Below are 13,901 nucleotides of genomic sequence, written 5' to 3' on the forward strand. Positions count from 1 at the left end.
TGAATTGTATATACATTTAAAAGTGGTTCAGTGTCACGGAGGCTGAGTTGAAGAGCGAAACTGCAGTGGGAGAGATCGGTCAGGAGGCTACTGCAATGGCCCAAGCAGGAGAGGGTGGGCAGAGGCGGTGGATGTGGGTTCAGAAGTTATTTGGAGGTGGAGGCGTAGGACTTTTGGACATTTTAGCAAGAGATGCCCATGGGACATGCAGGTGTCTGTTCTCCAGCAGCTTCCCCATCAGCAGACAGGAAACACTGAGACAGCTGTTGAGAGTAAGATGGCGCAGTTTCAAACCCTGGCTCTGTTCCTGCCTGGCTGGAGAACATCACCAACATATCCTCACGCCCTCAGGCCACAGCTAAGGAATGACCAGAGGAGGATGAGGCTGAAAAGAGTCTGAGAGGGAACAGAGAGCAAGCAGGATGAGGACCAGGGGGACATGGTGTCAGAGGGGCCAAGGGAAATGATTAGGTAATATGGCCCTATGGAGGCCACCGGTCACCTGGGAGAGAGCAGTTCCTGTGTCATAGAACATTCAACATAACTTCTTCCTAAACTTCTTCTCCACCTGGACTCGTCCACCCCCCACCTCACCCCATCCCACCCCCCTACACACCCAACCAAGGCCTTACAATCTTGTCAGTGAATCTAGCACTGCTCTCTGCCTCTAGGACCAGGAATTATGAAAGGACACACATCTGTGAGCATCTATCCTGGGCCAGGTGCTGTGCTCTGGATCTTCCTAACAATCCCGTAGGGTAAGTAGAGTAGGTCAAATAGCGCCCTCTCGAAATTCATTCCACCCAGAACCTCAGAAGTGAGCTTATACAGAAAGAGAGTCTCTGCGGATGTAATTAGTTAAGATAAGGTCATACTGGTTAGGGTGGACCCTAAACCCAATGACTGGAGTCCTTATACAAGAGAAGACCGGGCTTCCCTGGTGGCGCAGTGGTTGGGAGTCCGCCTGCCGATGCAGGGGACACGGGTTCGTGCCCCGGTCCGGGAAGATCCCACATGCCATGGAGCGGCTAGGCCCGTGAGCCATGGCTGCTGAGCCTGAGCGTCCGAAGCCTGTGCTCCACAACGGGAGAGGCCACAGCAGTGAGAGGCCCGCGTACCGCAAAAAAAAAAAAGAGAGAGAGAGAGAAGACCTTACAGAGAGACACAGAGGGGGAAACGCCACATGAAGATGGAAGCAGAGGCTGGAGTGATGTGTCTACAGGTCAAGGACCACCAAGGATGCCAGCAACTACCCAAAGGAGGAGGGGAGCATGGGACAGATTCCCTCTCAGGGCCCCAGGAGCTCCCTGCAGACTCCCCAGTTTCAGACATTTGGCCTCATGAACAATGAGAAAATAAATTTCTGTGACTTTAAGCCACCCAGATTGGGGTAATTTCTTTTTTTTTTTTGCGTTACGTGGGCCTCTCACTGCTGTGGCCTCTCCCGTTGCGGAGCACAGGCTCCGGACGCGCAGGCTCAGCGGCCATGGCTCACGGGCCCAGCCGCTCCACGGCACGTGGGATCCTCCCGGACCAGGGCACGAACCCGCGTCCCCTGCATCGGCAGGCGGACTCTCAACCACTGCGCCACCAGGGAAGCCCTGGGGTAATTTCTTACAGCAGCCCAGGGAAATGAAGATAGTAAGTATGATTAGTCTTTTTTTTTTTTTTGGCCGATGGTGAAAGTCATGTAATTTCTCTGGGTCTCCCAGCTGGGTGAGTGGGAGTTAGCCTCCCTCAACCCAGTCTGCCTGGGGGCCACCGACAAACCAAGTTTCTGGGCTTAAAGAGCCGAGAATCACCCATGGGAAATTCACCAAAGTGATGTCACCCCAACAGGCCTTGAGGCAATAAGACAACCTCCCCTGAGAACCTCGCCCCTCGCCCTGCCTCCCAGCACTGCCTTCTGTATCCCTGGACCGGCATGACTCCTTTTTTGGGGGGTCACGGTGGCAGACTCTGTACAAAAACTCAGGGGAAAGTGGCTGCGGCATGCCTACCCCGTGAAGCAGTCCCATATGATTATCAGGCAGTCGGGCCCTTTGTCGGCCGTGGCGACCCAGCGCCTGTCTTCGCTGATGCAGAGGCAGGAGATGACGTTGGGGTGGCCCTGCAGACGTGGAGAGAAGTCGCTCTGAGACGGAGGTTGCGGGGGGCCCAGCCCTGGCACCAGCAGGAAAGGCGGGGCCCCGGAGGCACACCTGAGCTCCCTTTCCAGATGCCGCTGGCTGAAAATCCTACTCCCACCCGCCTTCCCCGGTGTTTCTCTACAGCCAGAGGTTTTCAAACTTCCCCTCAAAACACTCTCTGGGTAAGCTGCACTCCCTGCAAGAACAGTGGTTTCCTAGGGGTCGAGGCATATACCCGACTCTGAACCCACGCTGAGAATACACATCCAGGTCCCCCCACCTCCAGCCCCCTCGAACCTCCCTACCAGCCTCATCTCCCCCAAAACTGCTCACTCAGGTCACTGAGCAGCTCTGGAACCAAAGCCTCCTCATGGGCCTCTGCTTTCACTCGTATCCTCCTACGGTCTTCCCCACACAACAGAGGAATCTTCTGGAAACACGAACAAGATGGCAGCCGGGAAACAGCCCCTGTTTCCCTCCTTCCATGTCACCCCTCGCTCACTCTGGCCTCCTCTCTGGGCCTCACACATGAGGCCTGAAAACTCAGAGCTCTGTCTGTCTGGGATGCTCTTCCCCGCAAAATGGCCCCGGGCTGGCTCAGGCTCAGCCTTCGGGTCTTAGCACAAACGGCACTTTTTTATTCCCTGCCCACCCAATCCAGAGGAAGTCTCCTCTCACCCTGATTCTTCCCTCTTAAAGCATTTTCACGTTTCCTTTCAAGCAACTGTTAAAATCTTTAGGTATATGCTTATGTGTTCACTTGTTTAACGGCTGTCTCTCCATGAGGGGGGACTAGATCTATTTTGCTCGTGACTACAGACCCGTCACATGAAACACAGTGGTTATGACAAATACATGTGGGATGAATGAATGAACGAACGAATGGCCAAGGCCACTCCCAGCCACCCAACTCTGCGGAGGCTGGACGCCCGCCTGGCTGCTCCCTACTTCTCAGCCCCTCTGCCCCGCCCGCCCCCCTGACTCTGAGCCTGCCCACCACACTGTGCTTACTCCCCCTGCTGCTACGTCTGTGCTCAGTGCTCCACATTCCACTAAGCTCTGAGAAGGGCTGCTTGCTGACTGTGTGTGTATTTCAGGACTTCTAGAAAGCAAATTCCTTAAGTTACACCCACGTGTCTTGGATCCCTGGCACGATGCTGAATACTGGCTGAGCTCTTGGAAAATACTTTGTGAAGTTTCTGATCTAGGCATTGACTAAGGAAGGTCCTTATACGTCAACTGAAAAGGGTAACGTGGAACTGTTTACCGGGTTAACTAGTGGAAAGTCGGACACCAGGAAAACGTGACATTTGGACAGGTAAATGATGAAAACGAAAGGGGTCAAAAACATCCGGAACAGAGGAGGCAGAGTGGTGAGGGGAAGGCAGGCATGTGGGGCATTCGGGGAGGCACAGAGCAGGGTGTAAATAAAGCCAAGTGCTGGAGGGAGGAGACAGGAGGAAAGACTGACCTACTTAATACTTTGAAGTCAGGAGACCTGGATGTAAGACCTGGCTTCAGCATCTGCTAGCACAGCCTTGGGCAAGTCAGCTAAATCCCTCTGAGCCTCAGTTTCCTCTCCTGTGAAATGGGAATATTAACACTCACTTCTCAGCATGAGTAGGAGGATCAAAGCCCTTTGAGCCCTGGAAAGGAGTCTGAGTGTTAATTAGGTCCGAATCCCTGCCCTTTGCATCTCACCATAGTCCTGTGGAGACAACATGGTCTCTCCTGACCACATTTTTACAGAAATGTAAAAACTACAGATGCTTTAGATTCTAGTTACTATAAAATTAAAGTCAACTGCTATTTGTAAATTGATTCTGATTAGAATCAGAGAGAAAATGAACAATGAAATGTGTTCCTAAAAACAGAGTTTGCTATGGTTCAGAAGAGAGGAAGGAAAACGTGTATGAGATGGAATGAAGTTGACCCCTGAAATAAAAACCAAAGTGCTGGACTTCCCTGGTGGCACAGTGGTTAAGAATCCACCTGCCAATGCAGGGGACACTGGTTCGAGCCCTGGTCTGGGAAGATCCCACATGCCGTGGAGCAACGAAGCCCGTGCGCCACAACTGCTGAGCCTGAGCTCTAGAGCCCGGGAGCCACAACTACAGAGCCTGCGTGCCACAAATACTGGAGCCCACGCACCTAGAGCCCGTGCTCTGCAACAAGAAAAGCCACCGCAATGAGAAGCCTGCGCACCACAACAAAAAGTAGCCCCTGCTTGCCACAACTAGAGAAAGCCCGCACACAGCAGCGAAGACTCAATGCAGCCAAAAATAAATAAATTAATTAATTAATGAAAAAGCAACAACGATAACAACCAAAGTGCTGTATTCAGGTTAAAAACAACCTCTTTCACTTGAAGTAAGAAAACCTGCAAACCTGCAGATGGTGCTGGTTATTCTTGAAGACGTTGTAGATGACCGCAGTGTGAGCGCTGGCGTACAGAAGCACTCTCTGGTTTTCGTCTTGAATGTAGTAAACAGGAAGGGAACTGTTCCACCCGAACGACCAGGTCATGGCCTGGAAGACAAAGGTAAAACCAGGAAGACACTACGGTGCACGAACCCAGAGCTGTGACGCCGGGTACTCCCGGCCTGAGTCCTGGAGGAGAAGGATGCACATCATCAGCCAATGAAGAGACGTCACCTTGAGAAGTCCTCAAGAGCACGCTACACCGTGGATGACCCCTGAAAACGCAATGCTACGTGAAAGGAGCCAGATGCAAAGGACCACATACTGTGTGACCCCATCTACATAAAAAGTCCAGAACAGGCAGATCCATAGAGACAGAAAGCAGATCAGTAGTTGCCAGGGGGTGAGGGGAGGGGGAATGGGGAGCGACTGCTTACTGCGTATGGGTTTCTTTTTGGGGTGACGGAAATGTTCTGAAATTAGATACCGGCAATGGTTGCATAACCTAGGGAACAGGCTAAAAACCAATCGACTGTATACTTTAAAAGGGAAATTTTCAGACATAGAAAACAAACTTATGGTTACAAAAGGGGGAAGGGGGGTGGGAGCGATAAATTAGGAGTTGGGGATTAACAGATACACACTATTATATATAAAATAGATAACCAACAAGGACCTACTGTATAGCACAGGGAACTATACTCAATATTTGGTAATAATCTATAAGGGAAAAGGATCTGAAAAAGAATATATATATGTAAATGTATACATGTGAATCACTTTGCTGTACCCCTGAAACTAACACAACATTGTTGTGTTAGTTTATATATAATATATAGATATATAATCAACTATAGTTAGAGTTAGATATATAATCAACTACATTTCAACAAAAATAAATTTTAAAAACTTTTTTTAATTTTAAAGGGTAAACTTTACAAGGATGTGGAGAAACTGGGACCCTTGGGCGTTACTGGCGGGAGTGTGAAATGGTGTAGCTGCTGTGGAAAACAGTACGGAGGTTCCTCAAAAAACTGAAAATACAGTTACCATATACTCCAGCAATTACACTTCTGGGTATCTACCCAAAAGAACAGGAAACAGGGTCTCAAAGAGATCTGTGTACACCCGTGTTCAAAGCAGCATATTTCACAGTAGCCAAAAGGTGGAAAAGAAGCCAGTGTCCATTGACAGATGAATGGATAAACAAAAGGTGAGCATTATTCAGCCTCCAAAGGGATGGAGATTCTGACACATGCTCCGACATGGATGAACCTTGAGGACATTATATAAGTAAAATACACCAGTCGAACTGAATGGTTCCACTTATATGAGGTCCCTAGAGTAGTCAAATTCATAGAGACAGAAAGCAGAAGGGTAGTAGCCAGGGACCGGGGTGGGGATGGGGAGCTGGTGTTTGTGGGTACAGTGTGTGTTTCACAAGATGAAGAGGGTTATGGGGATGGGTGATGATGGCGGCTGCACAACCATGTGAATGTATTTAATACCATTGAGCTTTTACACATAAAAATGGTTAAGGTGGTAAATTTTATGTTATGTGCCTTTTACCACAATCTTTTAAGAAAAAGTTAAGAGGATGGATTTTATGGATGTGAATTCTACCTCGATTTAAAAAGAAAAGAAAAGCTACGTGCTGCTTACACAGGCGTGTTTACTGTGTAAGAATTCAATGAGTTCTACACTTCCGTGTGCTCTTTCTGTTTATATGTTATATTTCAATAAAGACGTTTCCTTTAAAAAAAAGAAAGTCTTCAACAGTAAATAGAAACAACTTCCTATTCATCTTCTCCCCAGGACCTAGACCCAGCTCAGTACCAAACACACAGTGAGCACTTCATGTCGTGAAATTCAATTTACTGAATCAGAGTACGTAGAATGGACAAGTTAAAATAAAGTCACTAAGTAATTTCATAAGAAAGGCAATTATTCAGCCTGGGTATTTGTTCCTTATACACGATTTTCCCTGGAAGGATAAAGTATAAAAGAGACAAAATTCCCTTAGGAGGATTAAAAATTCCACACTGCCAGGAACAAGTCCAAAATAAAAATTTCATGAAATGAAAGATAATAGGCACTACAAATCTGACTACTGCTTCCAATTCAATAGTAGTTTGTTTATGTATATTTTTGTATTCAACGTCCCTTACAAACATTACGGGTAAACTGTGGTACGTTCATACAACGGAATATTATTCAGCTATAAAAAGAAATGAGCTTGCAAGCCATGAAAAGATGTGGAGGAACCTTAAATGCATGTTGCTAAGTGAAAGACGCCAGGCTGAAAAGGCTACAAACTGTATGATTCCAACTACATGACACTGTGGAAAAGGCAAAACTATGGAGACAATAAAAATCAATGGTTGTCAGGGGCTTGGGGGTGTGATAAGGGGGAGGGAGAGATGAACAGGTAGGGCACAGGACATTTTTGGGGCAGTGAAACTACTCTGTATCAAACAACAATGGTAGATACATGTCATTATGCATTTGTCAAAGCCCAGAGAATGTACATCACAGAGTGAACCCTAAGGTAAACTATGGACTTTAGGTAATTCTAACTCATCCATATTGGCTCATCAATTGCGACAAATGTACTGCACTAATGCAAGATGGTAAAAATAGAGGAGACGAGGGGGGAAGGAGGCACAAGGGAGTATGTGGGAATTCTCTGTGTTTTTCATTCAATTTTTCTATAAACCTAAAACTGCCCCCAAATAATAAAGTCTATTTAAAAAATTAACCAAGGCTGATGTGGTAGAGTATTTAAAGTGATGGCTAAGTGATTAGTTACCAAAAATCAGTGGGTTATATTGGAGCATAGAAATGAAATCTGGTGATGGGATTTCCCTGGCGGTCCAATGGTTAAGACTCCGAGCTGCCACTGCAGGGGGCACGGGTTCCATCCCTGGTCAGGGAACTAAGATCTTGCATGCCTCACGGCCGAAAGAAAAAAAAATAAAGAAATGAAATCTGGTGAGTTTCCTTTCTGATCTTTGAATGATACTTAAGGTTAAATTGATGTACCGTATATTTCTCCCAAGACAGAGTGGGCAACGTGGCCCATTTCTCTCTCCTACACGCTTCATTCCCCATTCTCTCCTGATTCCATCTGCTCATTCGCTGTAATTTATATTTATATTTAGGTCTTTTATTGCGTGGGCGTGAGTGGTAGGATCACGGAATCATAATTGCCTCAAGCTGCAACTTCTAGGAACGGAACTATTTCATATCTGGCTGGTTCTTAAGAGCCAATTTCTTCAAGTGAGATGGTTCTTTTGGAAACCTGCTGATTCTAAAAGGCCTTATAGTCATCCTGGAAACTTGTTTTGAGATTTAACAGATTAGCTGTAAAAAGAAAACACTCTTAACTAGACTCCTGTCTCCAGGTAAACCTCCTTCAAGGTCAAAACTAGGCTGACCTCACTCACTAGTAGCAGAACTTCCTTGCTTGAGCAGCCCTCACGTTAGCCAAAATCTCACAGTACTAACACTCATCGCATTTTGCACTAGTTTTTTTTTTTTTTTTTTTTTTTTTAAAGGAGAATTTTTTTTTTTTTTTGCGGTACGCGGGCCTCTCACTGCTGTGGCCTCTCCCATTGTGGAGCACAGGCTCCGGATGCGCAGGCCCAGTGGCCATGGCTCACGGGCCCAGCCGCTCCACGGTATGTGGGATCTTCCCGGACCGGGGCACGAACCCGTGTCCCCTGCATCGGCAGGCGGACTCTCAACGACTGCGCCACCAGGGAAGCCCGCATTTTGCACTAGTTTTAACACTCATGGCAAATGATGATGGAGACAGCCACCTCTTACATCAATCTTCTTCTAAAACATGGTCATCTGGAAAACAAAACTTTATTGTCAAAATCAGATTCCACTGTATTTGATAGTTATATGATTCCTTCTCATAAACCCATACCTTGTTACTTGGCTGGAGATGGTATTCACGGTTAGGTTTATTTACCATGAGCACTGCGAGTTATTACAGGCCTTTGGGGTAAGCCGGGGGAGCCCAAAGGAAAAGGAGGATGCTGCAAGCACAGAGATGGAGAGGCACACACTCACTGAAGCACCTTTGGTGAGAGCAAGAAATTAGAAACAGCATAAATGGCCATCAATAAGGAAACAGCCAAACTTAAAATGAGGAAGTGGATATACATGCACTGATACAAAAAATCCTCTAAGACATGTTAAGTGCAAAAACATTTATGCAGAAATGCAGAATATCTCACTGCAAAAACAAACAACTGAAAACACAAATCGTGTGCGTGTGTGTGCACAGATAACATGTTTATATATGTACCAAAGAAGGTCTGGAGAGATACAGTTATACCAAACTGCAACAGTAGTCACCTCAGGAAAATGGGATTGGGATGGGAGTGTGTTCGAGAAAAGGAATCTTTGCCTTTGTATATTTTTTTTATAAAGAGCACTTATTCATTTTAACAAAAAGAAGAAACAATAAAGGCGAAAGGAAAGGAAAAAGAAAGACAGCGCACCCAAAGCGCTAAGCAAACCTGCAAAGAGAGAAGGCCTAGCAAAGTCTGGTTCTGCAGTGAGCCCAAGGCTAACAGGGGCCCAGACCTGTGCAGTGGCTTTTGTCAAGTCCAGGTAGCTGGGGCCTGGATAAAAAGATCGCTTGCTCTTATTAGTGGCATTACCTGATTTCTGGTTAGTTGGCTAAACAAGACAAATGTCTTCATGGGCTCTAAAACTCAGTTATTCTTGGGACTTCCCTGGCGGTCCAGTGATTAGGACTCCAAGCTTCCACTGCAGAGGGTAAGGGTTCAATTTCTGATTGGGGAACTAAGATCCAACATGCCGCTCAGTGCGGCCAAATAGATAAATCAAGTCAATTATTCTTTCTTTCAGACTGAGCAATTGCAAGCTTGAACCTTTAACTCCGTTGCTCAGAGTCGGCCAAATCTACAGAAAGGAGGCTGTCAGTTCTCTGCACTCCCCCCTCAGCATCCTTCCGTCACCACCACCGGCACAACCGTCGCCGCCATCACCTAGTCGTTAACACTTGTCAAGTGCTCACTCTGTGTTAGGAACTGCATTGAGTACACACCGTCCATCACTTACAAATCTTCCAAAGACATGAATCTACGGTGGGGGGAGAAAAAAAGATGAATCCTAGGAAACAATTTTCAGAAAGTAGCAGATGGAGGAAGAAAGAAGGAGAAGGGAAAAAAAAAACAACCTCCTCTTCCTTCTCTTGGCAAATGATAATATTTTTACCCTCGCAGATGGCACCTCCCTGGAACACTGTCAACTGCAGCAAAGGCAGACTCCTTTGGACCGCCTGGTGCTTTTCCCGGTGGCTTTCACTTTTTCCAGACCTTTGACTTTACTGATCTATCTTGGGATGGATAGTTTTAGGAACCTGTGGTGGTTTTAGGAGCTGGTAAAGGGATCAAGCCAGCAGAAGAGGCGAGGAGAGGAGGGAAAGGCAAGGAATTGGCGGTACGGAGGAGTATGATGATGTGGGAGAGAGAGAGGGAAAGGGAGGGAGAGAGACAGACGGAGCGAGAAGAGAGGGGAAAGGGGAGAGGTCGATTCTGAGTCTCCCCCAAGAAAACAGCGTCCTATACAACGGACAAACCATGTGCGGAATTTCCTGCCTGCAGAGCAACGCTGCTGAACCCAGATGCAGCGTTCGTGTCCACATACTGTCACACATGTCCAGCCACAGCTCCAAACTGAACTTTACAAAGACACAGGTCTGTGATTAGCTTAAAAAGGAGCTTTCTGGTGGTATTTTTTTCCATATGCATAAAATTCCCCTATTTCACAATACTCTCAAAACACTGGGGGAAATTTAAAAGCATGTTGCACTTACCAAGGGATACACGTTGGCACTGTCATCCTTTTGGAACAAAATGTCCTCGGTGGCAGTGGAGACCAGTGACATCTGAGGGATCCTTGCTTTGGGCTGGAATTCTTTTTCTTTTTTCTCATTTATATATAATACTCTTTTTTCTTTTCTCCCTTCTCTCTTTTCTGGCTCCAAGTCTCCCCTTTCTGGTTCCAAGTCTCTCCTTTCTTGTCCCAATTCATCTTGGGGCCTCTGGTCGGTTCTCTCTGCAAGCTCGCCTGAAGGCTGCTTTTCAGGGGAACTAAGCTGCTGTTCTGCAGAAGTAGTTAGATCCAAATCATGAAACTCTAATTGTGAGACCATGCTTCTTGGAAGTTCGAGTGTTTCCAAAAGCTCTGATTGTAATGAATGCTTTGACTCTCTACCACTATAGGTTTTCTTAAAAAAGAAATAAAAAGGAGATTGTGATTCCAAATACAGTACACGCTGCTACATGCCCTCATTTAGTTTCCTTTCTCTTCCTAATCAGCCAGTCTTAGTGTTAGCCTCACATCGGAATTATGAAGCACTTTTTAAAAAAGAGCCTGGGACATTCTGTACTCAAATAACATGAATCGTGGGTGTGTCAGGTTTATCCTTGGCCTACTAGCAGACCCACAACAGCAAAATTCTTCTTCTAAGTGGCACTGGTGGCCTCCAAAACCACCACAGGGCCACAGAGAGTCACTTCTCCTTGGACCAGAGGTGATTTCTACAGGCTGTTTAGACAAGCACGCTCCAGCTAACCCCTGTCCTTTAAGTCAGCCCTGGTACACACCTCCTCCAGGAAGCTTTCCCTGATCATCCTCCAAGCTGGGTCAAGTCGGCCTTTATATAGATACGTATCTCCCAGGGACCTCTCAACCACTGCACTTAGTGTTATAATGTTTGTCTCCCTACATACCCCAGAGCTCCTGAAGAGAATGGATTGTGTCTTACTTGGTTTTATATCTGCAGAGCCTGGCAGGTAAGTGGGTAACAAGCATTCAATTAATGATTAGGAATGAATGAATGAACAAACGAATGACTGACTGAATGAAAATTCCTACTTACTGGGAGCGTTCCTGACAGGACTGATTGGGAATCAGTGGGTGTCAGTCTCTCCAAACTGATCATGGACTTGGTGATTTCTTGGGGCTTCACTGTGGTTTCTTCCTGTGCTCCTGCAGCCTCCTCCTTCCCGAAATCGTCCCCCTCGTCCTCCTCCTCCCCTTCCTCTCCCTCCACTTCCCCCTCCTCCTCCCCCTCCTCCTGAGACCCTCTCCATGCTAATGTGTTGTCTTCTTTTAATTCCTGTTGCACAGTTTCTAACCCTTCATCATTTGGATCTTTTTCTTCAGCTTCTCCTTCTTCCATTTCTATTTCTCCATATTCTTCTGTTTCTTCCAGTGGGTTTTCCTCTGCATCTGACATTCTTCTCTTTGGAGATGTCTCTAGAGAAATTTTGAGCATAATAATCAGCAGGGCCCTCTGTTTTCCATTTTGATTTCCTGGTCCACAAACCTATCAATGAAATGTGCAATACCAGCTCTGTTCCTTTCCGTGGGAATAAAAAGAATGTCATACTCCTGGGAAAGCCTGTCTCAAATCTTTAAAAATATTGATCCCGGGCCTCATCTTTCTGAGAATAATTTTAGAGCCCTCTAACTCAGTTTATATGTATTCATAGTCCCACAGGCAGCAAAATGACAACCCAGGCATTAACAACAACTCTAATAATACGAATAGGGGAAGAAGCAGGTACCTTAGTGGTTAAAAGTGTTGGCTTTCCAGTCAGCCTCTCCTGGCATTGAATCCCAGTTCCACCACTCAGTTGCTCTGTGACCTTGGGCAAGTCACTTTACCCCTCGGAGGCTAAATCTGCTCACAGGCAAAATTAAAATGATAACCCTAAATTCTGGGGGTGTTGTGAAGATTAGATGAAATGACATATGTAAAATGCTCGAGGTGCAGCACAGAGTGCTTGAGAAATGGTAGCAGTCTAGAAAGTTAAAAAGCCTAACATATTCTCTCTTTTATTCCTTACAGCAAACTTAAGAGTCTGAAGCTCTGAGAGGTGAAGTGACTTATTCAAGATCATACAGCGAGTAAGAAGCAGACCTCTCAATGCTCAGTTCCGCCATCTGAAAAATTGCTAAGATTTCAAGTCTAGGGCCCTTAGTACAGAGCCTCTTCCGACTGCCAAACTTTGCCAAATTCTTCATGGGGGGTGCGGGGAGCAGGTGTGTGCGTCCGTGGGGGTACAAAGCCCAGGCGTGGCCCCTTTCTCCAGCTCAGGTCTGCCTGGAGCTGCCCCAGGCCGACCCCAGGTGGGGTGAGCGCCCCCCAAGAGGCACCAGGCCCCTCCTTGCCGGGGCCCCCGCCCCTGACTCACAGAGCGCGCCCACCCTGGTCCTCAAAGGCCGGGGTCTTCCCGCCGCGTGAACCCCTCGTCCACCTCCCGGCCTCCAGCTGACGCCGCTTTCTCCTCCAAGGGCTCCCTAGTTACGGTCACCACCCAAGCCCCGTCTCCATGGTAACCGCTGCCGCCGGCAGGCGACGGGCCGTAAAGCAAGAAGGCTGGAGAGCGGTCACGTGACCAGAAAGCGGCGGGAGCGGGGAGCCGATCGAGCTCGCCCCCTGCCGCCGCGACTTGGGAAGTGAAATTGGCTTTCCTCTCACCTCCCCTCTGCTCCCCTCCCACTCTCCCCCATGTTTTCCCTTGGTGCCATCCCCTGAGAAGCTGCAGCGGCCAATCCTAGCAACTCTGACTTTCTGAAGACTTGACAAAGTTATGTGAAGAAGTACGAACGGTTTGATAAAGTTCTCTTTGTCAAAAGCAAACTAAATTTCCCGGTCTCACTGGTGCAGCACACAGCTGTCCTCCCCACCTCCTCGCCCGGGCACTAGATGTTGTACAGAAAAGTTTAGCCAGCTGGGATTAAATGTTTCATAGGTTACGTTATCTCATCACATAACGTTTCTGCCAAACCAGTTTGTTAAATCTATTAGGATGATTCCACCTCGAAGTGTCTCTCCACTAGAACCTCACAAAAGACAGCCCACCTGCGTGGCCATCCTGAGGTTTCCGAAGGGGGGGACTTGCAGGAAACCAGCCAAAGGCACTGATGCAGAAGACCCTCTGCTGCTATCATTTTAGGAGGATGTGAATGAGTCTCTCCATCCCCACCCCACCCTCATACCCCAATGCTGGTTGATGCATTTGCATACATCTCAAAAAAATAAAAGGGATTGCTGGATGGGGCAAGCTGTGTTTATTATAGTCTAGGGCTTATAAAAGATTGGAAAACACGTGGAATTAGAAAAACAATTTAAACAGCAAACCCTGGTAAACACAGCACGTCTGTGGCTACAAGGGGGGAAATCCACGTGGATATTCGGCTAGAGTACATGGTGTTTGGGGGCAGACACTCAACAGGAAGGCTTTCCAGTCGAGCATGAGCACCCATGGCTGGAAGCACACCCAGTACTGACTCCCG

The 13,901-nt window shown here is 47.2% G+C and overlaps 1 protein-coding gene across 5 annotated transcripts in view; it reads right to left on the reverse strand.

Moving 5' to 3' along the window:
- The window catches only part of CFAP251 (cilia and flagella associated protein 251), a 65,095-nt gene extending 52,185 nt beyond the window's left edge, over positions 1–12,910 (reverse strand). For 2 of the 5 annotated variants that reach the window (XM_082641035.1, XM_082641039.1), the window contains exons 1-4: positions 11,476–12,019; positions 10,408–10,821; positions 4,518–4,658; positions 2,001–2,110 (exon numbers count right to left, since the gene is read on the reverse strand). In XM_082641035.1, coding sequence (XP_082497161.1) covers positions 2,001–2,110; positions 4,518–4,658; positions 10,408–10,821; positions 11,476–11,874 — 1,064 coding nt within the window. In that variant the 5' untranslated portion in view covers positions 11,875–12,019. Of the gene's footprint in view, positions 1–2,000; positions 2,111–4,517; positions 4,659–10,407; positions 10,822–11,475; positions 12,020–12,166; positions 12,458–12,522; positions 12,554–12,796 lie in introns of those variants that run through there. The other 3 variants (XM_082641036.1, XM_082641038.1, XM_082641037.1) reach the window with 3 other exon arrangements.
- Between the last annotated feature and the right edge of the window lie 991 nt (positions 12,911–13,901).

Source organism: Mesoplodon mirus (assembly GCF_964341445.2).
Source record: "Mesoplodon mirus genome assembly, chromosome: 13".
NCBI lineage: Eukaryota > Metazoa > Chordata > Mammalia > Artiodactyla > Ziphiidae > Mesoplodon > Mesoplodon mirus.